Source organism: Gasterosteus aculeatus, chromosome 20 (assembly GCF_964276395.1).
Source record: "Gasterosteus aculeatus chromosome 20, fGasAcu3.hap1.1, whole genome shotgun sequence".
NCBI classification, from domain to species: Eukaryota; Metazoa; Chordata; class Actinopteri; order Perciformes; family Gasterosteidae; genus Gasterosteus; species Gasterosteus aculeatus.
The window spans coordinates 7,372,469-7,398,557 of NC_135707.1; the positions used below are offsets into that span (position 1 = coordinate 7,372,469).

General features: G+C 45.0%; 1 protein-coding gene across 10 annotated transcripts; it reads left to right on the forward strand.

Annotated features, from left to right (window-relative positions):
- The first annotated feature begins 1,870 nt into the window (after positions 1-1,870).
- celf3b (cugbp, Elav-like family member 3b) lies at positions 1,871-25,573 on the forward strand. 10 transcript variants are annotated; one of them, XM_078094840.1, is made up of 16 exons: positions 1,941-2,584; positions 2,843-2,872; positions 3,388-3,603; positions 4,397-4,473; positions 5,059-5,141; positions 18,285-18,333; positions 18,699-18,827; positions 18,911-18,990; positions 19,371-19,526; positions 19,987-20,131; positions 20,470-20,619; positions 20,764-20,829; positions 21,390-21,494; positions 21,643-21,786; positions 21,992-22,155; positions 24,507-25,573. In XM_078094840.1, exons 6-15 carry the CDS (start codon positions 18,285-18,287, stop codon positions 22,117-22,119), a joined length of 1,152 nt encoding a protein of 383 aa, XP_077950966.1. In that variant the 5' UTR covers positions 1,941-2,584; positions 2,843-2,872; positions 3,388-3,603; positions 4,397-4,473; positions 5,059-5,141; the 3' UTR covers positions 22,120-22,155; positions 24,507-25,573. The 10 variants fall into 10 exon arrangements, with proteins under 10 accessions (XP_040021093.1, XP_040021088.1, XP_077950962.1 ...); XM_078094839.1 differs by having other exon boundaries at positions 2,393-2,584; positions 20,764-20,835; XM_078094841.1 differs by having other exon boundaries at positions 2,393-2,584; positions 20,530-20,619.
- Positions 25,574-26,089: the final 516 nt, after the last annotated feature.

Here is a 26,089-nt window from a genome sequence, read left to right on the forward strand (position 1 = left end):
GTGTCTTTTACTTTTGCTCAGTGATTAAAGGTGACGTAGTTTCCTCCAGACGGCGGCGCTGTTGCCTTGGTTTTCTCCCCATGAAGTGGCCTCTGGAGTTCATGTTAATTTGTGGGAGGACGCCTACATTGTGAAGTCAGAATATTGAATGAGCACATTTTTTTCAGGAGATATTTTTTTATTAATCATTGTATTTACGTATGTAACGCAGCTGTTTCTCGAGTACATCATCTGGAGAAAATGGCATTATAAAATCTATAATTAAATGAGACACACACACACACACACAGTGGATTTCCAACGTTCACATTACACATTATAAGAAATTACATGAATTTAGGAAATCCGTTAAAAAAAAAACGTTTTTATTCGTTTTAAATGTATTCCATCATCAAGTTAAGTTGAGACTCCACAGCTGAATAAGACATTTTGCAACAAATGAAGGTCAGATGTGTCTTGAAGTGTAGGAGTGGCTGGAAATGTAAGAGTTCAATAAGCTGGGAAGAACAGTTTGGATGGTTAAAGGTTGTAGCAACTTATATACTCAACTTTTTGTCGAAAGTGTATATGCTGAAATAAGAGCGACGTGGTTGGATGTTTGAGAATCAAATGCTTTCCAACAGCATGCAGGGTGGAATCTTAATGCTATCAAAGTCTAATTGGCACTTAGGAGTTCTGCCTTGTAAAAAAGACTGTGTGTTTATCGTTAACTTAGTATTTCGGTATTGATTGCATTTTAGACGATTGTTTCAGGCTATTGATAAATCACCTTTTTCAAAATTCCACAAAGCCCTAACTGCAGAATCGGTACTACAAGACACTAAAGAATATTTACATGAAGGTGTAGTAATAGTCTTCTCTTGTTAAACAATAATTCGGAGTGGCATGAACCAACCTCGCTGCCCTTTATGTGCGTTGGAGCTGTTCCTCCTCCGCCGTGCAGGGGGGGGGTTTGCCGCTCCGGCGGCGTGCTGTCTGCACACCGCTCATGCCCCCCCCGGGGCGCCGCTTGCCTCCTCTGTCGGTGCCGTTCTTGTGAGGAAGCCCCTATATAGTGTGGCCAGATGACATGCGAGTGCGTGTGTCTTCGCGTGTGTGTGTGTGTGGGAGGGGTGCAGCGTATATGGTGGATGAATCTGGCGGAGGATATTCTAGGCCTATACCGGCCAAGTGAAACAGGCAAATAGTGACCTTTTGGAGTAAATTACCATGAACCCTGTAAGTCTCTCCGTTCACTCGTGCGACTACCTTACAAGACTCTCTGCAAGCACGCACACATCAACGGCAATTTAGAGGAAATTTTGCTATTTTGTTTGGCGTCAAAATTGGACGCCGCTTGTGTTGTTTCTCAGTGAAGCCCAATGTCGGCCGGTTTCCCACAGTACAGGTTGTAAAGTAGGCCAACTCCGTCCCCGAGCCATCGCTCCCTCTCCCCGTCACACGTTTCACTCCGCGTGGGGGTGTGAGCGCGATTTTCGGGCTCGGGCGTGAACAGCTGTAGCGGTCGTGACCGCGTGCTCGTGGTCGGCGGCGCGCTTCGGGCTTCACGTCAAGAGGCATCGTTTCAGCACCAAGGCCAGAGCTCGCGGCTCAGAACAATAGGCGGCCTCGCGCAACGGTGTAGCCTGGGGACCGCGTAAAAGGGTTTCACCAGCAAAGCGTCGCTACGGGAAATTGTTAAAGAAAAAATACAGTTAACCTCTGAACATTATAGAAAATGTAGTATGGAACAGCTCGCAGCACTGACTTTAACTGGCGGTGACTCAGAGGACGCCTTTGTTGTGTTTTATTTTATTTTTCGTTCGAGCGAGTTCGACATTTTTATTGAGCGTCCCTGGGTGTTACGTCACACGCCTGCCAACGCTTCGGCGAGAGGAGGGGGAGGGAGAGAGAGAGAGAGAGTCAAAGAGACACCGGCGTTGGACGTGAAAAGCCATCCCGCCGTTGAACGGGTGAGACGCACCAAGAGCACAGAGGATAGAACAGAAAAAGAAAGTAGGACTCACCCCAATCTACGGTTAGAACAATACGGGCAAATACTGTTGTTACCCGCGTTTTACGTGTTTTCACTGTTATTTAATAGGAAAACAAGAGTGCGCGTTGGTGAAAGTTATAAGTACGTTAGATCGCGAGCTGGATTTTAGCAGTCGAGGGGGACATCTCAGTGGTCCCGGGGACAAGCTGTGGTTTCAGTCTCACCTGCGTGGACTCTTTACGTTACTCATCCAACTTCACACCTCCAGACCCGGGGAACACCGGTGTGAGGGGGAGGGAGGAGGGGGCGTAAAAACACAACCGAGCCTCTAGTAGCCGTACACGGAAGAGGAGGAGGAGGAGCAGGAGCAGCAGGAGGAGGAGGAGGAGGATAGTCCGACTGGCACAAAGAGCGGAGAGCATCCACAGAGCGAGAGAGGGGAGGAAGGAGGACGGGACTGAGAGAGAGAGAGAGAGAGAGAGAGAGAGCGCGAGAGAGAGAGGGAGAGAAAGAGAGAGCGCGCGCGGCCAGGACAACAACGGGGACCCGACGGAAAGCATCCCGCTTCAGACGACCCTCTGCCCGCAAGCACCCTCCCAACAAGCAACGGTAAGAGCGTTTCTCCGTGTGGTTTGGTCGTGCGTGCGTGTACGTGTACATTGTGTGCGTGTATGTGGGGGGGGGGGGGGGGGGGGGGGGGGTCGGACAAAGAGCCAGGGAGCCCCACGACATCCGTGTGTGTATGTGTGTGTGTGTGTGTGTGTGTGTGTGTTGTAACCTACAGCTGGCTAAACAAAGAAACCGCTCTATTGCCATGATTTACCCCCCAAACACGCTGTTTCCTCTCTCTCCTTTTTTTATTTCTAGAGATCCCGAACGCCGCTTCTCCACCAAAAGGTAATGAATGGCCAAAGATATTTTCGGTATATATATATATATATTTATATAATTGGAAAGAGGGAAAGTTCCATCATTGTTTTTTGATTGGCTAATTAACATTTGCATAATTGTTTTACCAGAAGGTTTTGGGGCCCTTTGTCGTCAGGGTAGACAATAAATACTCAAATTGATCAAATTATTTCTGTATATCTTTAAATAATTGAGGGATATATTTGATAAGTTAAGAGCATATTGGAATAAGAAAGTTGAGTCAATATATATGGATTTTTATGTATTATTAATATAATTGTATTTTTACAATTATTAATGTAACAAATTACATTTTTTAAGCAGCCACCCAAGGGTATATTGCTCATTTTATTGTGATAACAGTATAAAGGTCTTAGACGTGTAAGAATTACAAATCCATTAGTAGGGGAAATAAATAAATGGATCATGGATCATTGTTTCTGTGTTTCAACTTCTCTGGCTGTGACCCAACGACTCACCCAGCATTGGTTGCTCCTCTCCAGGCATACTTGCTCCTGTTCTGTTTACCCCCCCACCCCCTGCAATACCCAGTCCTCCTCTCCGCTCCGTCCTGATGAAGGAGGCCGACGCCATTAAGCTGTTTGTGGGGCAGATTCCCCGGAATCTGGAAGAGAAGGATCTCAAGCCTATCTTTGAGCAGTTTGGCAAGATCTATGAGCTAACTGTGATTAAGGACAAATACACAGGCATGCACAAAGGTACGTATTGTCATTATAACGCAGCCTGAGCATTGACAGTCAAATAGACAATAAAAAGACAGATACTCGATAGATAGAGGTGTGACAGGAAGGCAGCTTTATGGGTGGATTTTCCTGCGCTGAGTCACACGTCACCATGGAAACGGTCACACCTCCTCTCGTCTCCATCTCCTGTTAACACTGCAACGTGAGAACACGAAGACAAGGGAAGCCGAGTTGATTACTGCACGTACACTGTAAATCGAAAAACGTCCTTGTGCATGAGTTCGCTTGTGCCAACATTTACTAAGGAAGGCACTAAGGGGTCATACGTAATATGGTGAGTGGAGTTGTGAGACTTCTAATTGTGTTAGTGATTGGCGGGATTTGAATAACGACCTCATCTAACAATAGATAGGTAATAAACAGTAACAAACACCGACATAATCCCACTGACCCGGGGTACGGTGTGTTATGAACCAGATTAGGCTGTGTGCTCCAATCAGTGTAATGGGCCTGTAAGCCTGGGTGACATAGGGAAAGAATCTGTTGTTTTGAGAATCCCCACCGCCACAGTAAGCCCCCTCTTTAAAGCGATGAGATGGACCATAAGATGCATGCGTGTACATGTGTGTGCGTGTGTGTGTGTGTGTCATCGTGTTGAGTCACTCTCTACCCTTCGGGTGTACGTCCACTCGTGTATATGAATGTTTCCATCCTAAGCTTTAAATCTTCTCTCCTTTACCTCGAATCAACATTAGCGCGTCTGAGATGTCACCGGAATGCTAACCTGCTGCTAATCTTGTTGTCTTAGTGCTGGTGACAGGTGTAGTAAACAGCTCTGGCCAGCCAGCTCTGGTACCTACCCCTCCCTCACACACACAGACACAGGTACAGCACATAGGAAAACAGAGGGAGTGTATTTGGAGTGATCGTGAGGCATGCATAGTGGTTGGTTTAGGGGAGGAAACCTGACTGTGCTCAGCCCGTAAGGCCTTGTTAGCCCCACGCCACATCTCTGTGGTGCTGTCATGTGTGCTGACTCGTCCCGTGCCGTTCTGCAATGTGCCGTGCCGTGTCCTTCTCTGCTCTAGAGTGCATCATCATGGTGTTGTCAAGTTTAATTACAGTGCATGACTATATCTATATATATGGATATATATATCTATATATATTAATCATCTCGCACTTAGCCCCGTGATCAATCAGAGTAGGGGAGATAAACTCAGGAATGGCATCAGATAGGATACATTAAAAGGATTTAAATGGTGTGGCTGTGTGTGTTTTGGCAGGTGGTGATACAGAGACAGAGATAGAGAATGGCAGATATTAGAGCTGCTCACTGACCTTTTCTACCTTTACTCTTTCTTCTTCTTCTTCTTCTTCTTCTTCTTCTTCTTCTTCTTCTTCTTCTTCTTCTTCTTCTTCTTCTTCTTCTTCTTCTTCTCTCCTGCCCTGTCTCTCCCTGTCTGGCAGGATGTGCGTTTCTGACGTACTGTGCGAGAGAGTCGGCGCTGAAAGCCCAGAGCGCCCTGCACGAGCAGAAAACGCTACCGGGGGTAAGTGCACATAACAAACAGTACACAATGCACAATTATATGCAACAATACAAACAAGCTTGCATACACACTCATGCAAAAAAGTGCCCCGTCCCCCCACCTACACGCACAGATGCTACCTTGTACACACACACAGAGACACACACACAAGTGGCCTCAGATCAGTGTGTGTCTGTTCTGCCGGAGGTTCATCTCCCATTAGTAACACTGTGACATAACTCAGCAGCCAGCAGGCGTCTTGCTGCGAAGGACAAACACTCCCTCTCGTCAGAGCCACGTAGGGCATAATCATCTCCATTTCTCCATCTCTCTCTCTCTGTCTCTCTCTGTCTGTCTCCGTCTCTGTGCCGGCCTCCCCGTTAGCCTGCGGTGATAGCTCCCGCCTAGAGACTGTGTGTAATTAATGTGGCCATTCCCCTTTGTCTTGTCCCAGCCTCCCTCAGCCTCTCCCGTGGAGGGACGGTGCGCCGCGGCTCGGCAGGGGTAGGACCCTGTTCATTATGGACGGGCCACTGTGCGAGATCCGCCTCTGTCCCGTAAGGCCGCCCACCTCTCTGTCGCTCGCTCTCGCTGTTTTCTCTCTGACCTGGTTTCCGGCTGCCGCTCAGAGCGGATTTTACACTGGGGCGTTTTGCATCCCTACTTTGTTTACGCAGAAAGCAGCGGGCACACTGCTGATACTCAGCCGAGGGAGTGATTTTAAAGTAGGGGACGTTTTTTATTTATTTTTTTACAGATGTAATTTCCCCACCCTTATCCAAACTCTGATTTGCAGCAGTTATAATAAAATGGGGATTGTACCTTCCCCATCGCTGAGCCGCTCTCTATCTTATTGTCGCTCAGCCACTAATCTCAATTTCTGTTCCTACACCTTCTCTGCAAGCTGGGGTGTTGATAAGATCTCTGTGAGAAAACCGTCGGAGGAGAGCCTGAAGAAAAGGCTTATGGGGGAGGGGAAATGTTCTCACACGAACACAAACCCCCACATAAATACGTATATATTATAATCACGCGCGCTATTTCCATGCAGCTCTAAGATGCCTCTGCATTTGTACATACACACACTTGCACGTACAAACATAGCATGTTATAATGACGTTAATCCAATTAGGGCCTGCTAAGGAGTCTGACCTCTCTGCGAAAATCTCCTCTCCGCTGTCAGCTCTGTCTCGTTCGGTGCTCTCGTGCTGCCCTTTGTCCTTTGACCCATGACGAATTCCTCTATACCCTTTTTATTACCATCCGTTCCTGTTGAGGACATCAAAACCAGCTCGTCACAGGAAAGTGGATGCTTTTTAGAGCATCCACTTTCAGCATCTCATCTTTTAGATAAATCTGGATTCGCATTTTCAGAGACGGCGTTCATCGTCAACGTGAATGTTTCCGTGTGTGGATTCCATTTGGTTTTTCCTGCCTTCCCCTTAAAGTGTATATTTGGAACAGATTTTCTGCCTACTTTGGGCCAGAAGTCTTCTTTATTAACAACCTCCTCATAGCCTTATGTTTATTTCAGTTCAGTGAATTGGTTGATGAATAACATTAAATAGATCAAATTCTCCACATTTGTTACTTCCACACAGCAAATAATTTCAATTATTTTCATACGGTTTCCCACAATCACCCACTGAGAATAATTTGGTTGACTTGAGTTTCTTACAGGATTAATCAAAATCGTATTTCTTTTTGCCTGAATCTCTTAGGTTTAGCTTTGCTATCACTGTACCGCCTACCTGTCGATGCCCTTTCTCAATGATGTGTTTCGTCCTCCTCCTCGCTCTCAATTGCCGTCTTTGACAGGCTTTAGACATGACTTTTTTCCCCTCTCCTTTACCCACATCCGCCACTTGTCTAACGCTTTTCTTTCCCTGAGAATTTCTTTTTCATCTTTCCCTTATTCCTCCTTACATTTCTTTCTCCGTGTTTTCAATTTTACCCCCCCCCCCCAAATCCCCCTCTGTCTCCTCCGTGGGTTTTCTCTGCACCAGTAGAATATTACAGAATGTTCTCTTCAATGCCCCGAACCCTTTCATCGCCGGCCCCTTTTCCTCTCTAAATCTCTTCATGGTATCCCTCTTTCATCCCTGCTTCTCCCTTCCTGCCGTCTTTTACTCATTTTTTTCCCTTCACTGCACGCTCACGCTTCCTCCTCCGATTCTCATTTCACAGTCATTTATGGTAACCCTTCTTCTAAGTCCTCCTCTGAACGTCAGTCCCCCTCCTCCCTTCTCTGTCTCCCCCCTCCAATCCCTCACAGTTCCTCTACCCGTGGTCTCATTTCCCCTCGTGTTGATTAGTTGACCCTTTTGACCGCTTCACACCCTCGTCTCCTCCCTCTACTCCCCCTCTTCCCCGGCTTCACTTGTTAAGCTGCATGATTAGTTTCTCACAAACTCATTTTCATAGTCAGATCCCGGGCTCACCGTAGGGCAAGGAGCCTGAGGTGTGTGTTTGTGCGCATGTGTGTGTTCGTGTTGTCTTGAATCTTTGGGATTGCTCTTAATTGCGAATACTGGTGGAACGTCGGGGCACATCATGCAACTTTAACAGAGCCGTATCATCACACACCAATACGGATGTGTTTCTCCAGCACCATGGCCAAGCAATTAAAAGTTTGGTGACAGGTCCGATGCAAAACGGTGCTCGTGCTGCTTCTGTCTGTCACTCACTGATGGGATTTAACGCTGATTTAACGGTTCCATCCAGCCAGTAGAGGAATGAAAGCAAGGAGACAAACAGAGTTGCAGAGAAACTATATCTCAGATGTCCCCTCGCTAGCTTCTGCAGAGGCAGTCAGCTGTCAGATTGGAAAATGAGGAAACGATAGAGGGACTGTGAGAGAGAGAGATGAACAGATGGCCTTATCAAGAGTTCCCTGCGCCTTGTGTTTAATTTGGACACAGAGAGGCAAGAAAAAGCACAGAGGGACCATGAGATGAAGAGAGGGAGAGTTACAATATATTAGTCACAATGGAAGGAGTTTAACATGAAACCACCAGCAAGTCCCACTGTAGCACACAGATGTTTTGGTGTATTAGATGCGTTACAGAGATTTCCCCCGGGATGCATCCACACGAACAAGCTCATGTTAAGCTGTCGCATATCAGGGCTATAATGCAAAGAATAACGCTTAGGAAAAACGAAAAAATTCTGGAAAGGTACATATATATATATACATATTTATATCTACATATATAATATATCTATATTTGATTTGACCTTATTGAATCTTATAACCAAAAAATAGCAATAATGCGGAATGAGGGAACAGGACAAATAAGAAAATAAACACCCATTAAGCCACTTGGCCGTGTATTAAATTTTTTTTATTTATTTACATACTATGTATTGATTGGACACATAAATCTACATCCTGCAGGACTATATCTTGTAACATGGGCTGTTGTCTTATCATTAAATAGGGTAGGAGGCAGTAGGCCACCAACTTATGTCCAAGGTCAGAGGTCAGGGCTCAGCCTCTCGTCACCTAATTCATTGTGGCTGGTTTCAGAGCTGTGGAAAGAGCGGTGATGGGGGGATGGTGAAGGGAACGTTTGCATAAAGAATCTCCTTTTTTACCTTATCTTTGATATTTATTATGTGATTTTATTACTTAGTATTACAGCCTAATGCCTTTGACATGCTGTTTCTGAAATGACTTGAGTGTTTTGTTGGCCACGCAACCCAAATATATTTTTGACCGTTATATTTGAGTAAAAGGGAACAGCTATATTTTGTTCTGCTGGAGACCCAACATTTACAGTAATCATTCATGCAAAACCCACGCTTCCTCCATCCTAATCTCCGTCCTTCCCCTTTCTCTCTAAGGCCACACTTCAGTCCTGGGCTGTTCATATTTTAACCTCACACCTCCCTCCCCCTCTCTATCCCCCTCTCCCCATCCTACCGCTGCTGTATTTACCCCCTTATCTGTTCCTTTTGTTCTCTGTTGTTGATATCTCTCTCTCCATTTAATCTGCACTCGCTTTTCTCTCTGCGTTTATCGTAACCCTTTATCTTTGTTCTACTTCAAACACGAGCGTCCGTACGCACACACATGCGCGTACACAATCACACACACTCGCACACATCTGTTTGGTCACGCTGGCATCCGCGGACCTCAGTGCAGGTGAAATTAAAGTGTGATAAGCAGCTTACCAGGTGTGTGTTGTCATGCTTCACTGCTCTCCAGGCAGCACTTTGCTCCCTGTGCTTTGATTAGAGCCAAACCGAAGCCTCACACACACACACACACACTTATACACACAATACGCTACCCGTGGCACACTTGATGCCTAATGAATTATTAAAAAGGCAGAAGGAGAACCACAGGACAAGTAGTTAACAATAACTGATACAGCAGAAGATCAATACACATATACAAAATATAATACAGTTTGTAATAGTAATATTGATTAAATGTTTATGGTTTGACAACGTTCCTTTGCCGTTAAATTGAAATAGTTTTCGGGTTACAGCTGGATCATGCAAACCTAATGGGTTGATTAAATTCTGTATTTATGTCCCATGCAGGGCTAAATAAAAGTGTCTCTGTGCACAGTTTGGACTCGTTTGGGTTCCTTCAAGGTGGACGCGTGTACTATTGCCGTACAGTTAGCAGTGTAACACTGAATAATAAAAGGAAAGCCCAATATGTTGAAACGTGACATTTAGTTTTGCAATTAAGAGCTGCTTGTCTCTTTTTAGTACGGTCGTACTGTTGAGAGAATGACTGTGAACACACTCTTCTCATGGGTCCATCATCTCTTCTTTGTGGTTGATGTTTGTCCGATCCTCTCAGGACGTGTAGCGTGTGCATGTTGTGTGTGTTCTGCTCTGTGTGTGTTTCCATGTGGAATCTAAGATGCCTGGCAGGCAGCCTCCCTACAGGGCAGAGCTATGATGAGCAATTATCCACTAGGGCGACTTTGTAGGCTAATTTAGCATATTTATGTGGTCAGCAGCACTGTTTACTATTCCCCTTCACTGCTTACTGCTGCACTTTCAATTCAGAACAGACCCCGACTCCCTCTCTCCCTCTTTTTCTCTCTCTGTCTTTCATTTCCTCTCGCCTCTTCCCTCGCCGCCGTCCCTCTGCCTCTATCTCTCCTCGCCTGATGGGGTTTGTGATGTGTATCGCTCCCCCCTCCCTCATGCTGTGTCTCTATTTTTATCCTCACTGTGTGTGGGATGGAAAGGGAGTAGAGTGACAGGTGTAGAAAAAAAAAGTGTGTGTCTGTGAAAGAAGTAAAGATAAAAGAGCCAACGAGAGTGATGCAGCGTAAAGGGAGGGGTTGGCGTGAGTTGTGTACAGCTAAAACCAAAAGGGATTTAGCTTGTTTGTCTCCAAAAGTCTGCGCTGTGCACGTGTGTGCTCTGGTTGTGTTTGCGCATGCAACATGGGCAGAAAGAGTGTCTGCCTCATATTTCACCACAAAATTGAGGCAGAATCTAATCATAGCCTCATAAAAGTCTGACCCCGGAGAGCACCTGCCTCTCTGAGGCCTAACACATGCGCACTCACACACACACACACACACACACAAAGAGAGGAACATTTGTTTCTTGGGCCAATTTGATCAAGTATGTGTGGACACATAATTACCAGTTTACGTGACTGTTCATTGCCAATTCTGTGTCTCTTAGCTGCTGAGCCGCCGAGTAGCCCAAAGTTGCGTTGCGTCCATATCGCACACCATCTGTTTAGTGAATCCAGCCTGCTGCAAAAATCTGCGGGGTCTAGTTTCCAGATTCACAAATTGAAAAGAACTGTTTAGTTGAAATTATCTTTCATCATTACTGCATCTGATGCTGGACGCCGGATGCTTTGTTCTTGCAACTCAAAGCTGGCTTCAAATCCGGAAGAAGGCACTGCACGGGCAGCTTTAATGTGCATTTAAATCCTGCATTCACACGTGGTTTATTGCAAAATGCACGCTTATTGCAATGCTTTTTTTTTTTACTTAAAGCATGTACAGTGATAAAGTCCTCGTATTTAAATTGAGTGATGCAAATAGTTTTATTTGACTGATTATTGTAAGTACACGGCGGGACGTCTTTCATTTATGTATTCGTTTTTTTTAGGGATTATCAAGGATGAAAGCAAGCGCCAGAAAGCAGAGTCTGCCAAAAAATCACTTAAATGTGGCATGCTTAACAGATGCCCAGATCTCGGGCAGGGCTTTGATCATTGAGCAGAGTCACTGACTTCCAGTGCCGGATCACATGGCAAGCATCACTGACTCTTTACATCAGTTACTGTAACTTTCACAATTTCATTGTCTTTTTCCGAAGAACCACCGAATTATGCTGATTTCAGTACATTTGGCTGGCAAATGTGTGCATGTAGACTAGCTGTCTGTGAAATAAAGCTAAAACAAACCCTCTGCCATCATAAAAATTCAGGGATGATATTTATACTGCCTGTGTGAGAGTGCCTGACTAAAACCTGCATCCAGACACCTTGTCTCAACATATAATATTTATATGTCTGCACTAAGCTGGATGTATGGAGCAGGGCCATACAATGAGGGGAGGGGGGGGGGGGGGGGGGGGGGGGGGGGGGGTGGGGTCGGGTGTGAATTAGTCTGAATGAAAGGGAGGTTTGAGGAGGCCCATGAAGAGCTTTTGGCATGAATAGGGGAGTATAGACAGGGAGGGGGCAGGGTGAGACAGGGGAGGAGTAGAGGACGTCGGGTTAGAGGGAAGGAGGAAACAAGACAAAAGTTCTCCATAATGAGCGTGGAGGAAGGGGCAGGCGGGCTGTGCAGGGAAGAAAAGGGGTTTTCTGGGTGGTGGAGGAGTGGGAGGGAGTCAGGGCGCACTTCTGTCAGTTTAAACACAGACATCTGTCAGAGGGGGCCACTGGTCTGTGTCTGCATATGTGTGTGTGTGTGTGTGTGTCTATACATGTGGGTGTGTGTGATTAGGGAGGAAAGAGGGATGACGGCACTTCGGTTGCACCTGGGGTGCGACCTCCGCTCTGAGGCCTCCTGTCTAACTAAACTTCAACCCGCTGTCTTTGACCGCAGGCCAAAGCTGGGGCTTTGCAGGCCTTGTGTTGCTCTGTCATCTTTAGGCCTTGTTTTGAGGACACACACTAGGTTTTCATACGATCAACCTAGCAAGCAATAACTTCCAATTCATAAGATAGACATTCAATATGAGTTACTTCCACCCACGTGCTTGTGTATTTAGTACATGTCTTCAATGGGAACACGTTTACCGTAGTAGAAAATATCACAAGGACAAGTACAAGATGTCAAGTGATGGAAAGCTGCAGCAGGAGAGGCAAGCTAAACATAGCTTGGATAGATCCAGGCCTGAGGGTGATCTTAAGAGCCTTGGAACTGAGTAAAGAGAGTTTTGTAAATCAGAGGTAGACCTTATGAGTCATACCCCAACGACATAGAAGCAAGAGTCAAACACATTTTTTTTTAAAAACACCCTAAATGCATTTTGCTCACGTTGAGCACAACAATATATGGTCGGTATTATCTTTCCTTTTGATTGAGTCTTCTTGGGAACAATAGTATTTTCAGATTTTTCTCATCTAGTTCTACAGGATCATCCTGTCTAACGCTGTGACTATCTGAGCATCCAGAAATCTGGCGCTGTATTAAATGTAATCTCGGTGAATATGAGATTTTTGCAATCAGAAATTTGTATGGCTTGAAGCAGCCTTTTTAATTTACCAGTTCATTTCCCAAAGGACTTACACTCCCTAAAATAGAAAGAAGGTCCAAGTGCATAGGTCTAACAGTTATCCGCTATAGTGCCGTTGGATTATGTTGGAGTAAATCCAAAGGATCAAATTTCAGTGAGTGCTCCGCTGCTGCATGCAGAACGTTTTACAAAAACAGCATAATATTCTAAGGATCAACAGGGTAGTTAGTTCTGCTTTATGCATGGTTTGACACCATTACTACGGAGAGAGATAAAGGCTAAAAACGCAAAGGAGAGACGGGAGCGAATATGTTGGTAATCCACGCTCCAGCAGAGAGGGTGACGAAGGGTTAACAGCCAGATAAAGTATTGAGTGGAAGAGAAGGAGGGCAGACTTCTCAGGTGTGAAGAATGGAATGAGATAGACAGAGGGAGGAGGAGGGATGAGAGCAGGGGGATGGGCCGCTCACGAGCTTGTATTATGGTTGCAGGCCCCCGTTGCCAGGCAACAGCGCTGAGCGAGATGCCAGGTTGCTAGGTAACCCGGGGGGATGCAACGCCTAACGTGGTGCGATAGAGAGAAGGGGACAGAGGTTGGGTGGAGCTGTGCTCCTGGGCTGCTCCACCCTCCCGCTCAATTGCTCTGTTTCTCACATGCACGGATTTTCACCCGCCGGTGAGCGAGAGCCGCGAACTTCGTCGCCATCAGGGAGTGTTGCGTGCTACGGTATCCCGCCCGCGTCGCTGAAATATAAACGCACTGAAACACACGGATGGTGCTTGCAATGGAGCAGAGAGACGAATGACGGATTTGGTTACTTTGGTTTTTGGTGATTATCATATGTGGCATCTCTCTCTGTTGGGCTGCAAGTAATGATTATCTCCACCATCGAGTGATTGGATGCATTTATTAATCATAATTCTTTCCCCCAACCTATAGCCCAAAGCCCATGATGTTCATTTAACTAAAATGGTCTCCTTTGGGATTGTTTTTGTTGCCTTTTTTTTTTTGCATGTCAAATTATTAAACGTTTCAATTCAATTCAATTAATTCTGTTAGGCCCGAATCACACATTTGTATCAGAGGGCTTTACAGTATGTACATGCATTATCCCCCTCAGAAAAACATTTCAACGTGACTTTCCAAATAGTCGATTAATAATGATTAATCGACTATTATATTAAGTTAAAATTTCAACAATCAAGTGGAAAAATAAAAGCTCCTACAGAGACGATTGTCACACCCATACTACAGATTATTGTCAAAGGTGTATTAGTTCCTTCCTTTTTTGTAAATATTGCCCATCTGTAGCATAAATCCATGTGCCATCCAAGCTGTTCCACACAAAAGCAATGGATTTATTCTAATTGATAAAGAATCCTTTCTCCATGATTTTGCACTGATTACCAAGTATCCAGTATTCCAGGAGCTCAAAATCCAGCCAGAACGATATCAAACAATCATCAATCACGTTGAGCTATTTGTTCTGTCCAGGGCAGACAAATAGGGGTTGAACAGTCCTAATATTTAGCTCTGTTCTCAACTTAAGGATTCACTATAATGAGCTTATTGGCCTGCAAGGCATGTTACAGCAATGCTGGAGAAAAAAACACGAGAGAGAGTCAGAGCAACACGAGAGGAGGAAGTGAATGAGATGGAGTAGGCGAGAGAAGAGGATGGAAAAAAAGATTTCAAAAAGCAGTGATACCCATGTCGTCAGGAAGGGTAGTGACGGATTATGGAGTTGAGGGAGGAAGGAGGGGAGTCAAGGATGGGGGAAGAGTAAGAGGAAGAAATAATGCGAGATGGTGGCGAACGGATAAAAATAGTTTTCTTTTCTTGTGCGCTCTGGAAAATGGACATCTTAAATTGTGTGTATGGAGCGTTCCAGTCTGAGATTCAAGGGGGAAGGGTTTGTGTGTGTGTGTGTGTGTGTGTGTGTGCGTGTGAGGCAGATAGATATGAAGAGTGTTTGTGTTTCTGTGCACACACACACGCTTGTACACACACGCACACACCCTATTGTCCGTCATCTATTTTATATTTCGGCTCGCGGGGACATTTGGAGCGGAAACAGTTCCCGTAATGATGACATTGGTTTAACACTACTTTGTTCCACGTTAGTGCACGTACACACGCACATGTAGATATGCACGCTGCCTCCTACCCTCGTGATGTGCTGCGATGGTTTGCCCCACTGATTTTGGGTGTGTGGGGGAGGGGTAGAATGAGATTTGATTGGATAATCCAAGGATTTAATATCCTCTAATCCTGGCATAATCCTCTCTGCGTTACTGCAGGGAGTAAGATTAACTGTATGTTTGTAGGATGTTTGTTTCGGTGTGTTGTGCGTAAGGGCGGGGGCTCTGGGTGTGTGGGGAGAAGTGTGCTGTATACAGAGGGCCTGTGTGCATATGTGAGGTATTTGTTTTGGCACCACGGCATGCAAATGGAGCTGTGTTTTGCATGCATGTTTTAGTGGATGAGCCTCGGCTGAGTGCAAGTGGTCGTGCAAGCTCACGCTCCATCATGTATCACATATCTCGCCCTCATGCATCGCCGCGCTGTCGCTCACATGCGAATTTCCGCTCCTCAGAGATAGAGAAAGGGGCTTCTTAGTATTCAGCAGGACGGATCAAACCGCGCTACAGTATGAAGCCGGCTCCTTGTACGTGCTCGCGCCTGCAGATGGTTACTGTTAATTAAGTCTTAATTGGAACGTGAGTAATTAGAGGAGCATTTTACTTGAAAGGAGCGCGTGGCTGTTTATGTGTGTTGGGGTAAAGGAAGAGAAAAGCCTGCATAGCAGTGCTACTGACTAGCAGGGACTAGAGTGTTTTTGCAATTTTCTTTTCTTTGCGGCTCAAGGGAATTTTAATAACTACAATGTAGACACAGGTCCCTCACCTTCTCCTTCTCCTGCTCACAGCCAAATCACACAATGCTGCTCTCCTCTCTTTATGGTTTTCATAAATCCTCCGTCCTTGTTCCTTGTTCTCATACGTTTCTACTACATCTAATTCCTCTGCTGTGTCGTCGTCTCAAAGGGTGATGAAACGCGTAGAGGAAGCTGCTGAGGATAATAGGATGGAGCCAGCAAAGCACTCTCCTGCACACATTCTTTGTTTACTCCAAGAGCACCGCAGTCACCCTTGGCAACCAGCATCCTTGTTTACCTAGCCAGTGTGCCGTCATATGATTGCCATGACGACCAGTCGGTTGCCATGCCAATTTTCCGATGCCATTGTGTTGTCTCTGTGGCAGCGGTCTGCACCTCTCGTCTGCTGTTTCATGTTCAGATTCTCTGGCTCTTCCTCCGCCTCCATCTGTCTTCCTCAATGCATCATGTCAACCTGTGGTTACTTTAAATCATCAAACGGGTCATTGCAGTGTGTCTTTCTACACCTCCACTTACTCAGGAACAGATTGATAAACTGCAGTTAGGAATCATTGAGTCCTTCTGTTCAACCCGTTTCACAGTCACAATGATGAGCTTGAATAGGGCTAATGGAGGAAGGCATGGAAGGGGTGATGGATGGACATCAGGATAGGGAAAGGGTTAGTGTACACAAATCCTGCTACAATCAGGCTGCTCTGCAACACGGCCGAAATCAATGAACAAGACGGCACTGATCGATGAGTTGATAGTGCGAGATGGACAGCAGCGTGGATGGATAGCAGAAGCATCAGGATCGCAGTGTGATGGATGGATGGATGGATAGAGGGAGGGAGGGAGGGATGGATGGGAGGACAGTTTGAATCCAAGGTCACTGGAAACTGTGAGGGTGTGTGAGTCTGTAACTTTACGTTCATGACGACAGTTCCAGTCAATGAAGCTGCGGGTTAAAAATGTACAGTACATTATCCGTTCTTCTGTAGACAACTGTTTGTGTTTGTGTGTTTTACGCAAACATGCATCCAGATGTGTTTTTGCGTGTGTGTCTCGGACTGTGTGTGATGGCCTTGCCTTAATCAATAGCTTTGTGGTGACAGCTGAGAGCTGATTAATCAAACGTATGGATCATTCTCTCTCGGCTCTGCCCTCTCCTCAATTACCAGCTTTATTACATTGCCTTAACACCCCACTGGGACCTCTCTCCATTCTTCCTCCTCATCCCCTCCCTTTCCCCCTCCTCCGCCACCCTCCTCCTCCTCCTCTCTGTCCCTACCCGTCCCTTTTCATCAGTTTTTCTCCTCCCTTTTCCGAAATGCAAAATCCATCTAATTCAACCACTATTGCGACAAATCACTTTTTCAGTGGCAGCGAGGCAAACCAATGATTGAATGACGAATGAGGAACTTTAAATCTGGGCCTGTCTCATAAGGATGTTTGTTCCAAAAATGTTTTATTCGGTTTTGCAACATGTTAAAGCTTCAGAAAATGGGAGTGTCTCCTCCACAAACATGTTGATTTCTTCTTCTCTTCTTGGCTTTGCTTTGTGCTTCGATGTCACTCCCTTCGTCAAACCTCTGCTAATCTGGATCCATCCATTTTTTTCCTCTTTCTCCCTCCCTTTTTCTTTCTTTTCATCCCCATCGTTCTGCAGCCCTCCTCCTCCTCCTCCCCCACCGCATCCCATCCTTTGGCATTAACACTCGCTCGCATTGCCTCAGTGCAATGACTAAGCACTGTGCGTGTGTGCGTTTCTGTGTGTGATAATGTGCATGTCGATGGTGTATGCATGTTACTGCCACTCAGAACATGTGTGTGCTCGCGCGCATGCATTAGCGTTGGATCTCTGTGGTCGTGACAATTTTTAGACCCAGGAAGTCACGACTGACTCACGCCCCTCTCCTCCCTCCTCCCCCTCTTTCTCTTTCTATTCTTTTTGAATCATCCTCAGAGGGGCAGCTTTGCTTTCATCCTCCTACTCTCCATCTCTCCGTGTCACTCCTATAGTGCTTTCGTTTTCCAGCATTCACTTCATGGGTTCCTTTTGGCCTCCACCTGCCCTTTAGGTCGGTCAAAGTCTGCCGGGGTCCCCCAGGTCTGACTCTCGATCTCTATCCTTTTATTTTTAGCTGACTGCGCCTGTTCGCTTCGCACACTTATTGCCATCTTATTGCCCACACCCTCCTCTCCTCTCTATCTCAATCTGCTCTTGTCCCTCATCTAATCCGTAGTTCTTCTGTAATCCAGATCAACTGGCCTGCATTCTTAATCTCGTCACTTCTCAATCCCCCCTCCATTCTGTCACTGTGTGTGTGTGTGTGTGTGTGCGTGAAATCAGAGATTTTAAGGTTGTCCCAGCAGACACACCTGCCACCTGCTAAACCTGATTTATCAGTGACTAAAACACACACACACACACACTGTGAGTAATGACATTACAGTTTGAATTCTTGCGCAAAAGCAATGTCGACTACTTGTATGCTCGACACTATTTCATGGTTTCACAGTGGTTGAGTGGAGTCCATCCCAGAGACATCAACCAACGTTGACCATCTGTGTTGATGTGTCCTCTTGTTTTGTTCCGCAGATGAATCGGCCAATCCAGGTGAAACCAGCTGACAGTGAGGGAAGAGGAGGTGAGACAAGTGCTAAAGCATCGTTGCATGTAAACACACACACACACACACAAACCGTTTCAGTGTGACGGAGAGAGCGGTAGGTCTCAACTAGATCAGATATAGATGGAAAGTAGCCAACGGGTGCGGAATACTTTGAATACATTTACACACAGGCACAGATTCAAATCCCATTCTTTCCGCTCCCTTATCTCATCACCCATTTCCGTAGTCAACACTGCTCCCTGCTGGACACAAACAGTAGCTTTTTATTTCTATTAACACAACTTGTATTGTCTGATCAACATAGATGTGACTAGTTGAAAGGGGAAATTAAGTTGATTCTTATCCTTTCTTTGTTTTCTTTCCAATTATTGGTCTCTCAGAGGACAGGAAGTTGTTTGTTGGCATGCTGGGAAAGCAACAGAGCGATGAGGATGTCAGAAGACTGTTTGAGCCCTTTGGCAGCATAGACGAGTGCACTGTGCTGAGAGGACCGGACGGCACCAGCAAAGGTGAAGCACGTACAGAACACGCGCTTGAGTAAAGCAATTTGATATTGTCTTTGTGCTGTAACTAACTCGCTTGTCGTTTGCAGGGTGCGCTTTTGTTAAATTCCAAGGTCATGCTGAAGCCCAGGCTGCCATCAACAGCTTGCATGGAAGCCGCACAATGCCCGTAAGTCGCATGCTTTAGATTGCTAATGCTTAAAACAAAACACACACTCGCAAGGCAAACACACACACACACACCCTCACGCACACGTGATCTTCCAAAGACATCTGCACGAGTCACATGGGGCAATTTCAATTTTCTGTAGGTAATAACGTCAGTAATGTAATCATCTGTCTCCTTCGTTTCTGTCCTGGGTGTCGTCAACAGGATGATAGGGTAGGCCCAAGCCCCCGCATGAATCGTAAAAAGATTAAGTGGATGCAGAAAATGAATGAGTGAATAAACATGGAGCCCAGCCCCGTTAACAGATAAAGTGCACAACATGAAGCATTACTTGTAATTGCAGTTGAAACTTTCTCAATTTTCACCGTTTGGCTTCACAGGGAGCGTCGTCCAGTCTGGTGGTGAAGTTCGCCGACACAGAGAAGGAGCGGGGCCTGAGGAGGATGCAGCAGGTGGCCTCCCAGCTCGGCATCTTCAGCCCCATGACCCTCAACTTCCCCGCCTACAATGCCTACACACAGGCGGTCAACGCACAGGCAAGCACTCGGGCACCACACGCACACACGCACACACACACACACACACACACACACACGCGCGCACAGTGAGTTTGTAAGACTCTCCTGTGCTTATGAAAGGATGTAATAAGTTTGAAGAGGCTATCAGTGGTCTAATTGGGGCTAATGACATTACCCAGACAACAGAACATACGTCATCTGACATTAGCTTTCCCGCAACACACAACCATTAACCCACTGACTCGGGACATAATGGCCTTGTAATTAGATCTCTATTCATCTGTTCCTCCATCACTCCCTCTCCCTGCCCCTTCCTCTCATTTCGTCTTCTTTGTTTGACCCTCTCTCTTTCCCCCATATATGTTTTACTATCTCTTTGTCTTCTCTCTCACTCTCTCTCTTTTACCCTCTTTCTCCTTCCCTGCCCCTCCTTCTCTCCATCCCCTTCCTCCGTCTCGGTTTCCTTCCCTGTCTACAGCTTGTCCAACAGCAGGCCCTGGTTGCCCAGTCAGCATACTTGTCTCCTGTGGCAACAGTTGCCGCCGTACAGATGCAGCAGATGGCGGCGCTCAATGCCAACGGAATCATTGCCACACCCATCACACCCATCACGCCGTCCTCGGGTAGGCCCGCACAGACAAACTCACACGCCTCGCACACTCAACTTGTGTGTCTTCAGACACGAGCACAGAAGCTATACTGTGTAGAGTGGTGTTGTTTGTAGACGTAGTTATCAGCTGTATATTAAAGCACAAATAAGTGCACAAATTATGGTCGGCAGTCTTTAAATACAAAAATTCTTTTTTTTTAAATGAAAAGCACTTACTTTGCATTGGTACGGTAATTGCACACCTAACTGGGCAATTTGACGATGTAGAGAAACACATGTAGCGTAACAGTAACTATAGTTGAAGAGCGGCAGTGACTGACTCATTTTCTGGACTGCGATCTCCATCTGTAGGTACAAACACTCCACCAACTATGGCGGCAACGCCTGTGCCATCTCTCCCTCCACCATTAGGAGTGAACGGCTACAGCAGTCTGACAGCCCCCACCAACGGACAACAGGCAACAGAAGCACTATACACCAATGGCATTCACGCATATCAAGGTTTTTCGTTTGTTTATAAGTCCTTTTTTTAAGTTTGAATTGTCACTCAAAGAAGAAAGTATATGCTAAGGGACTACGGGCAATCTGATATGTATTAATCTTCTTGTTTTTATTCTGACTGTGTGTGTTTTTCTGGCTCTACAGCTCAGAGTCCAGCAGCGGCCCTGGACCCCCTACAGCAAGCGTATGCAGGCATGCAACACTACACAGGTTGGTGTAAGTGTTACAGACAGGTGACGAAACAGCTTGGTAAACGTCCCACGGTGGGTTGGGATGGCACACGAACCGACACGTCAAATGTACAATGTAAATGCGCGTATGCTGGTTTAGAAATCGCTTCAGATACAGTGATGCAGCTTGCATCAGAATACATGTGAATAGGGAACCGCAGAAGGTCAGGTGTCTGCTGTCGGTTCGACCCCCATCGTCTCAAGGTGGGGAGAGTTTCAAGGGTAGTTGTTGAATTAATTTTGTTGGGATTTATCCGATTTCAGTGACACTCATTAAAGGCTCCTAAATGCAATACAGCTAATGATACCTTTACACCCCCTGAATGCATGATTCATGCTTGTTGAGTAAACGGGGACTGTAATGTGTGCGCACCAGACTAACAGACCAACAATGTCATTGCTGTTGTGTCTTGCTCCATTCAAGTGTTAGATTTAATAGTTTTCACCTTCACTTCAAACGAAATGATTCCATTGGACTCTGCCATGTTGCCACCTGTTGTTTTTACCCAATAAGATTTTTGTTACTGTCTCTCCCAATAGCGGCGTATCCTGCTGCCTACGGATTGGTCGGGCAGCCGTTCCCCCAGCAGCCAACACTGGTTGCCCAGCAACACCAGCAGCCCCAGCAACAGCAGCAGAGAGAAGGTTAATGTGACTTCCTACCCGTCTGGGGCCACACCCATCTCGCTCCGATGGTCTTATTTCAAGTTGTTTATCCCAAGGTTTTCCCAGCCTGAGATAATTTGTCACACTGCCTAATGTGTGTGTATGTGTGTGTGTGTGCGTGTCTCAGGTCCAGAGGGCTGTAACATCTTCATCTACCACCTGCCTCAGGAGTTCAGTGACTCTGAGATGCTGCAGATGTTCCTGCCCTTTGGCAATGTCATCTCGGCTAAGGTGTTTGTTGACCGCGCAACCAACCAGAGCAAATGCTTCGGTGAGACACACAGACGGGGAGGAAGGGAGAGGGAGGGAAAGGGGAGAGCAGAGGGAAGGAAAGGGACAAAAACGGGGTGACTTTGTGGAGCACAAGGCATTGTGTCTGGTTTACATTTGATATCTTTAAGTTAAGTTGAGGTAAAGGCATGTTGTGATGTTGTGAAGGAGATCAACAACTTTTCCTTTCCTTCCTCTTCTTCCAGGATTTGTGAGTTTTGATAACCCGGCCAGCGCTCAGGCCGCCATTCAGGCCATGAATGGCTTCCAGATCGGCATGAAAAGACTGAAAGTGCAGCTGAAAAGGCCCAAAGATGCCAACCGCCCGTACTGAGTGACAACTGATAGGAAGAAGAAGACATAAAGAGAGGTGAGGTGGTGGTCAGGAGGTGGTGAATGACACAACATGAAGTCAGGTGTTGAATGTTGGGGGAACCAGAGAGGGAAATTAGGTTAGAGACGAAGAACAAAAAAAACTGGAAAGTAACTAACTAACTAAATGATGGAACAAAGTAAAAAAATAAAGAGCTTAGCATGACATAACAGTGAATATACGTTGGGTTACTCATATGAAAACAACTCAGGAAAAGTGAAAATACTAAAATATTGTTTTCCTTTTTATTTTTTTTCACAATCTTATTTTTTTTTCCTGCTGTTTTGATCTTTTTCCTGAAACGGCAACTTACCTCACCCAAGATCCTTCCGTCCAATCATAATTCACGAGGACCCCATCGCTATGGCAATGGTTGCCTAGTGACCGATAAAGCCCTGACCCCCCCTTCCTCTCGCATTGTTGTAAGTTGATTGGTTGGCCTGTGTTTGGGTTGCTGTGGCGATTGATTGCCTGTGTTGGTTGCCCTTGGCAATTTTTGTTCTGTCACCTCGAGCAACCAGCCATGCGTTGACCTGCATGTCCCGTTGCTGTAGTGACCACAGACTGTGTTTGGTGCATTGTGACTTTATTTTGTATTGACCTGTGCACATACTGATCAATAACTGTCAATAGCCAGGACTGTACTCAGAATCAATTGATTTAATTGGATATTTGATACACTTATTAATTGTATAGTAATTTGATCAATTTTCCAGCAACGCTTGTTATTTTTTTTCCGCAGCTTTGTTTTTGATCAGTTTCTGTAGTGTTCTGTTTGGTGTCGTTATTATCTGAACAAATTGTTTGGGTAATTTGTCTGTTTTACACTGTTACTGTGTAATGCAGGAGTGCATAATCCCAGTTGTACTGGTATCTGCAGAGAGAGGCTTTCCAGAGGTTTCCATAGTGCACTGGCTGAGAAATGTATGCAAATGCAAAAATATGAAAATTATGGTAATAGTAAAATCTATATAAGACTATTATGATTTCATAAAACATACAAGTCACAGGCAATGTTGGACTTTGAAATAACTATGCAGTACTGAACATAAAAAGTTTATATATGCTCCAAACTGATCCAAAGGGGCCTTACCGGTTAGGATGGAAAGAATCAAAATGAAAGGTTTTTATGATAAAATTATTTTTGGGGGGAGAGCATGCATTTTGTTGAGCTGTAGTTTTATATTTCTGGATTCTGATTTATTACACTGTTTGATGTGGCACTTCAGTCTTTTGCTCCTTTGTTTCTCTACTTTGGTCCCTTTTACATCTTCTATCAGTGCATTTGTGGTGTTTCTTCCCTTTCCCCTTCACTGCTCCCCTCCTCCTCCTCCTCCTCCTCCTCTGTTTTTCTCTGAAAAATTCTGTCTTCGCTTCTCCTCTTCCCACCCTCCTCTCTCTACACTTCTAGCTCGTGTGTTGAGAGGTAAAGGGTATGTGGTTGTAATGGTGGAAAAAAAAGTGCCTCTTGCTTATTGGAGAACAGCCCTCAACTATAGGAATTCTGGGAGAATTGAGAGAAAAGAGGATATTTTTTAGTTTGAGGCAAATTCGATCCTCCACAAACCCCAACCTTCACCAAAGAGGAGAAAATGTGTAGCTGCTGTGAGACCGGTGTGTGGACGCGCCGTCACATGGCAGCACACATTATGAATAAAGGATACTGTTTCTATTTCTAGACAAATCTTTACGTAACAAATCTGTGCGGATACCTACCACTTTGTCCCTGCACCCGTCAGATACAAACTATCACCCAGAATTTCTATACTGCAAATGCCAGAGAGTGATGCATGACGGTGGTAGTGTTTGCTTGCCATGATCCGAGGCACACGAGCGCGGCACATAATCATAAGGTCACACACATAAACGCACATGGAGCTTTACGAACATGCACACACATGCATACGCCCAGACACGCGAGTATCCGGAATCACAGCTAAGGTTATTTCACTGTATTGAGTTGCATGATCCGGACACTGTGTGTGTGTGTATGTGTCAAAGCACCATGATTTGTTGCTGTTGAAAGACGAAGCTTTACAACTGTGAATGACGCCTTCTTGTTTGAGCTAACCGGGATGACATTGAAACAAAGACATGCTAGGAGCACCCTTAGGTGCAGTCCGCTGGCAGCCGTATGAAAGCAGTTTGAGTCGCGCCAACAGGAGTTTTGTTTGATGGGAGGAGCATGTTTGACCAGATGTAAAGATGAGACAGAAACATGGAACTGCAGTGCATTCTTAACTCTGCTCTCTAACATACTCTTCCTCCTTCTCTGTCCCTCCCTCCTTCTTTCTGTATCACCCCGTCTGCCCCCCCCCCCCCCTCCTGAACTCTCCATGCTCTCACAGGTGACCTTTCAGAGTCCAGCCGAGGTGGAATCCCGGGGTTCACAGCGCTTTCAGACTGCCCGCTGCCTTTGTGCGTCCGGGGAGTGCAGCCAAACACACGGACACACACTCACATGAATACACATGCGCTCGTAAACGCTGAACCTCGAACGCTGCAAGGCTGATATACAAATGTACATAAAGTGCACAACCACACACACACACACACACACACACAAAATACACACGGTTCACACTGGTCAGTAATCTTACCCATACAGCCAAAAGTTTGGTTTGTCTGTGTGGAGTTTGACAACAGGGTGTTAAGTACAGTTAAGACGACTCAGACAGGGCGTGTATGGAAGATACTGATGAAAAATGATGATATATCACATCTATAGACTTTAACATGTCTATTACATGACAAATATAGAGGGGCTGATGTTTCGTAATAAAAAAAAGAAAAAAAATACAAAAAAAGATGAATAAATTCGTAGGGTAGAGAGAGACTTTGGAGAAAATCCTAATGACTTGTAAATAATTTAGTTTACAAAGAGCAGCATTTAAAAAACAAGAAAAAAATGCAAAAAGAATACTACTTTAGATAAACACTGAACAGGACACAGCAACATTATTATTATTAATGTTATTATTATTATTATCATATTATTATTATTATTACCACTAGTAAAATCATCATCCTCATAAAGGGATGTTACATTCCAAATTGTAAAATGGGAAATCACTAACCTATTTTAAATTTCTACTTAGATTTTAGGTAAAACTCGGGGGAGGGGGGGATTGCACTTTTATTCGGGAGGTTTTAATATTTGAGCTATTTTTTATTTATTTACTAATTTATCAATTATTTTGTTTATTGGGAGAAGGGGTTTAAGTGGGTTGCAATATTTTGATTTTAGAATTTTCTAGAAAAAAAACCTTTTGAGGGCCTGTTTCTGTCAGACTCTTGCAATCGAGTAATTATAATGTATGTATTAATTATTACAGCAATTATATTTATTTCTAATTTATTGAATCCTGTTTTTGATCCACTCTCTTTTTAAGTTAAAATAAAAAGTATCATACTACATGTCGCCATGTGATTTATTAGGTGCCTATGTGTTTGTCTGTGTGAAAAGAACATATTTTAATGGAACCCAAATCTTGTTTTGAATGAATGAATCTATACAAAATGCCACAGAAGTGAGAGTGTACATCCATCTTCTCACCAGAAGGGGGCAGAAGTAGAACGCCGGAGAAGAGACTGCGTTTTAACCCCAAATAAGTTCCGGACTCGTTATCTCCTGTATTCATTCATGGGAGTAGGCTACTTGTTTATCAGAATGAATAAACCCTGCATTTCTTTTATCTTTATGAGCATGCTCCCAGTACACTTCGTAGTTCAATTTACTCAAAGTGCTTAAGACAAATTGTAAATACCAATAGGATTATTTCTGAACTGGATGACCACATATCATATTTCTGCCCTGTTTTTACATTTTTTTTAATTGCTGTGTACTCAACGAACACACAGCGTGGCTTTGTTGCTGGATTCAATACATAATAATTAATGAATATAATTTTATGCAACATTAAAAGTAATT

Excerpts from the sequence above, each read along its gene's own strand:
- celf3b (XM_040165159.2), top strand. The coding sequence starts at position 3,459 with ATGAAGGAGGCCGACGCCATTAAGCTGTTTGTGGGGCAGATTCCCCGG. Across the intron at positions 5,142-18,284 it reads AGCAGAAAACGCTACCGGGG|ATGAATCGGCCAATCCAGGT; the intron begins GTAAGTGCACAT and ends TTTGTTCCGCAG. Across the intron at positions 18,991-19,370 it reads ATGGAAGCCGCACAATGCCC|GGAGCGTCGTCCAGTCTGGT; the intron begins GTAAGTCGCATG and ends TTGGCTTCACAG.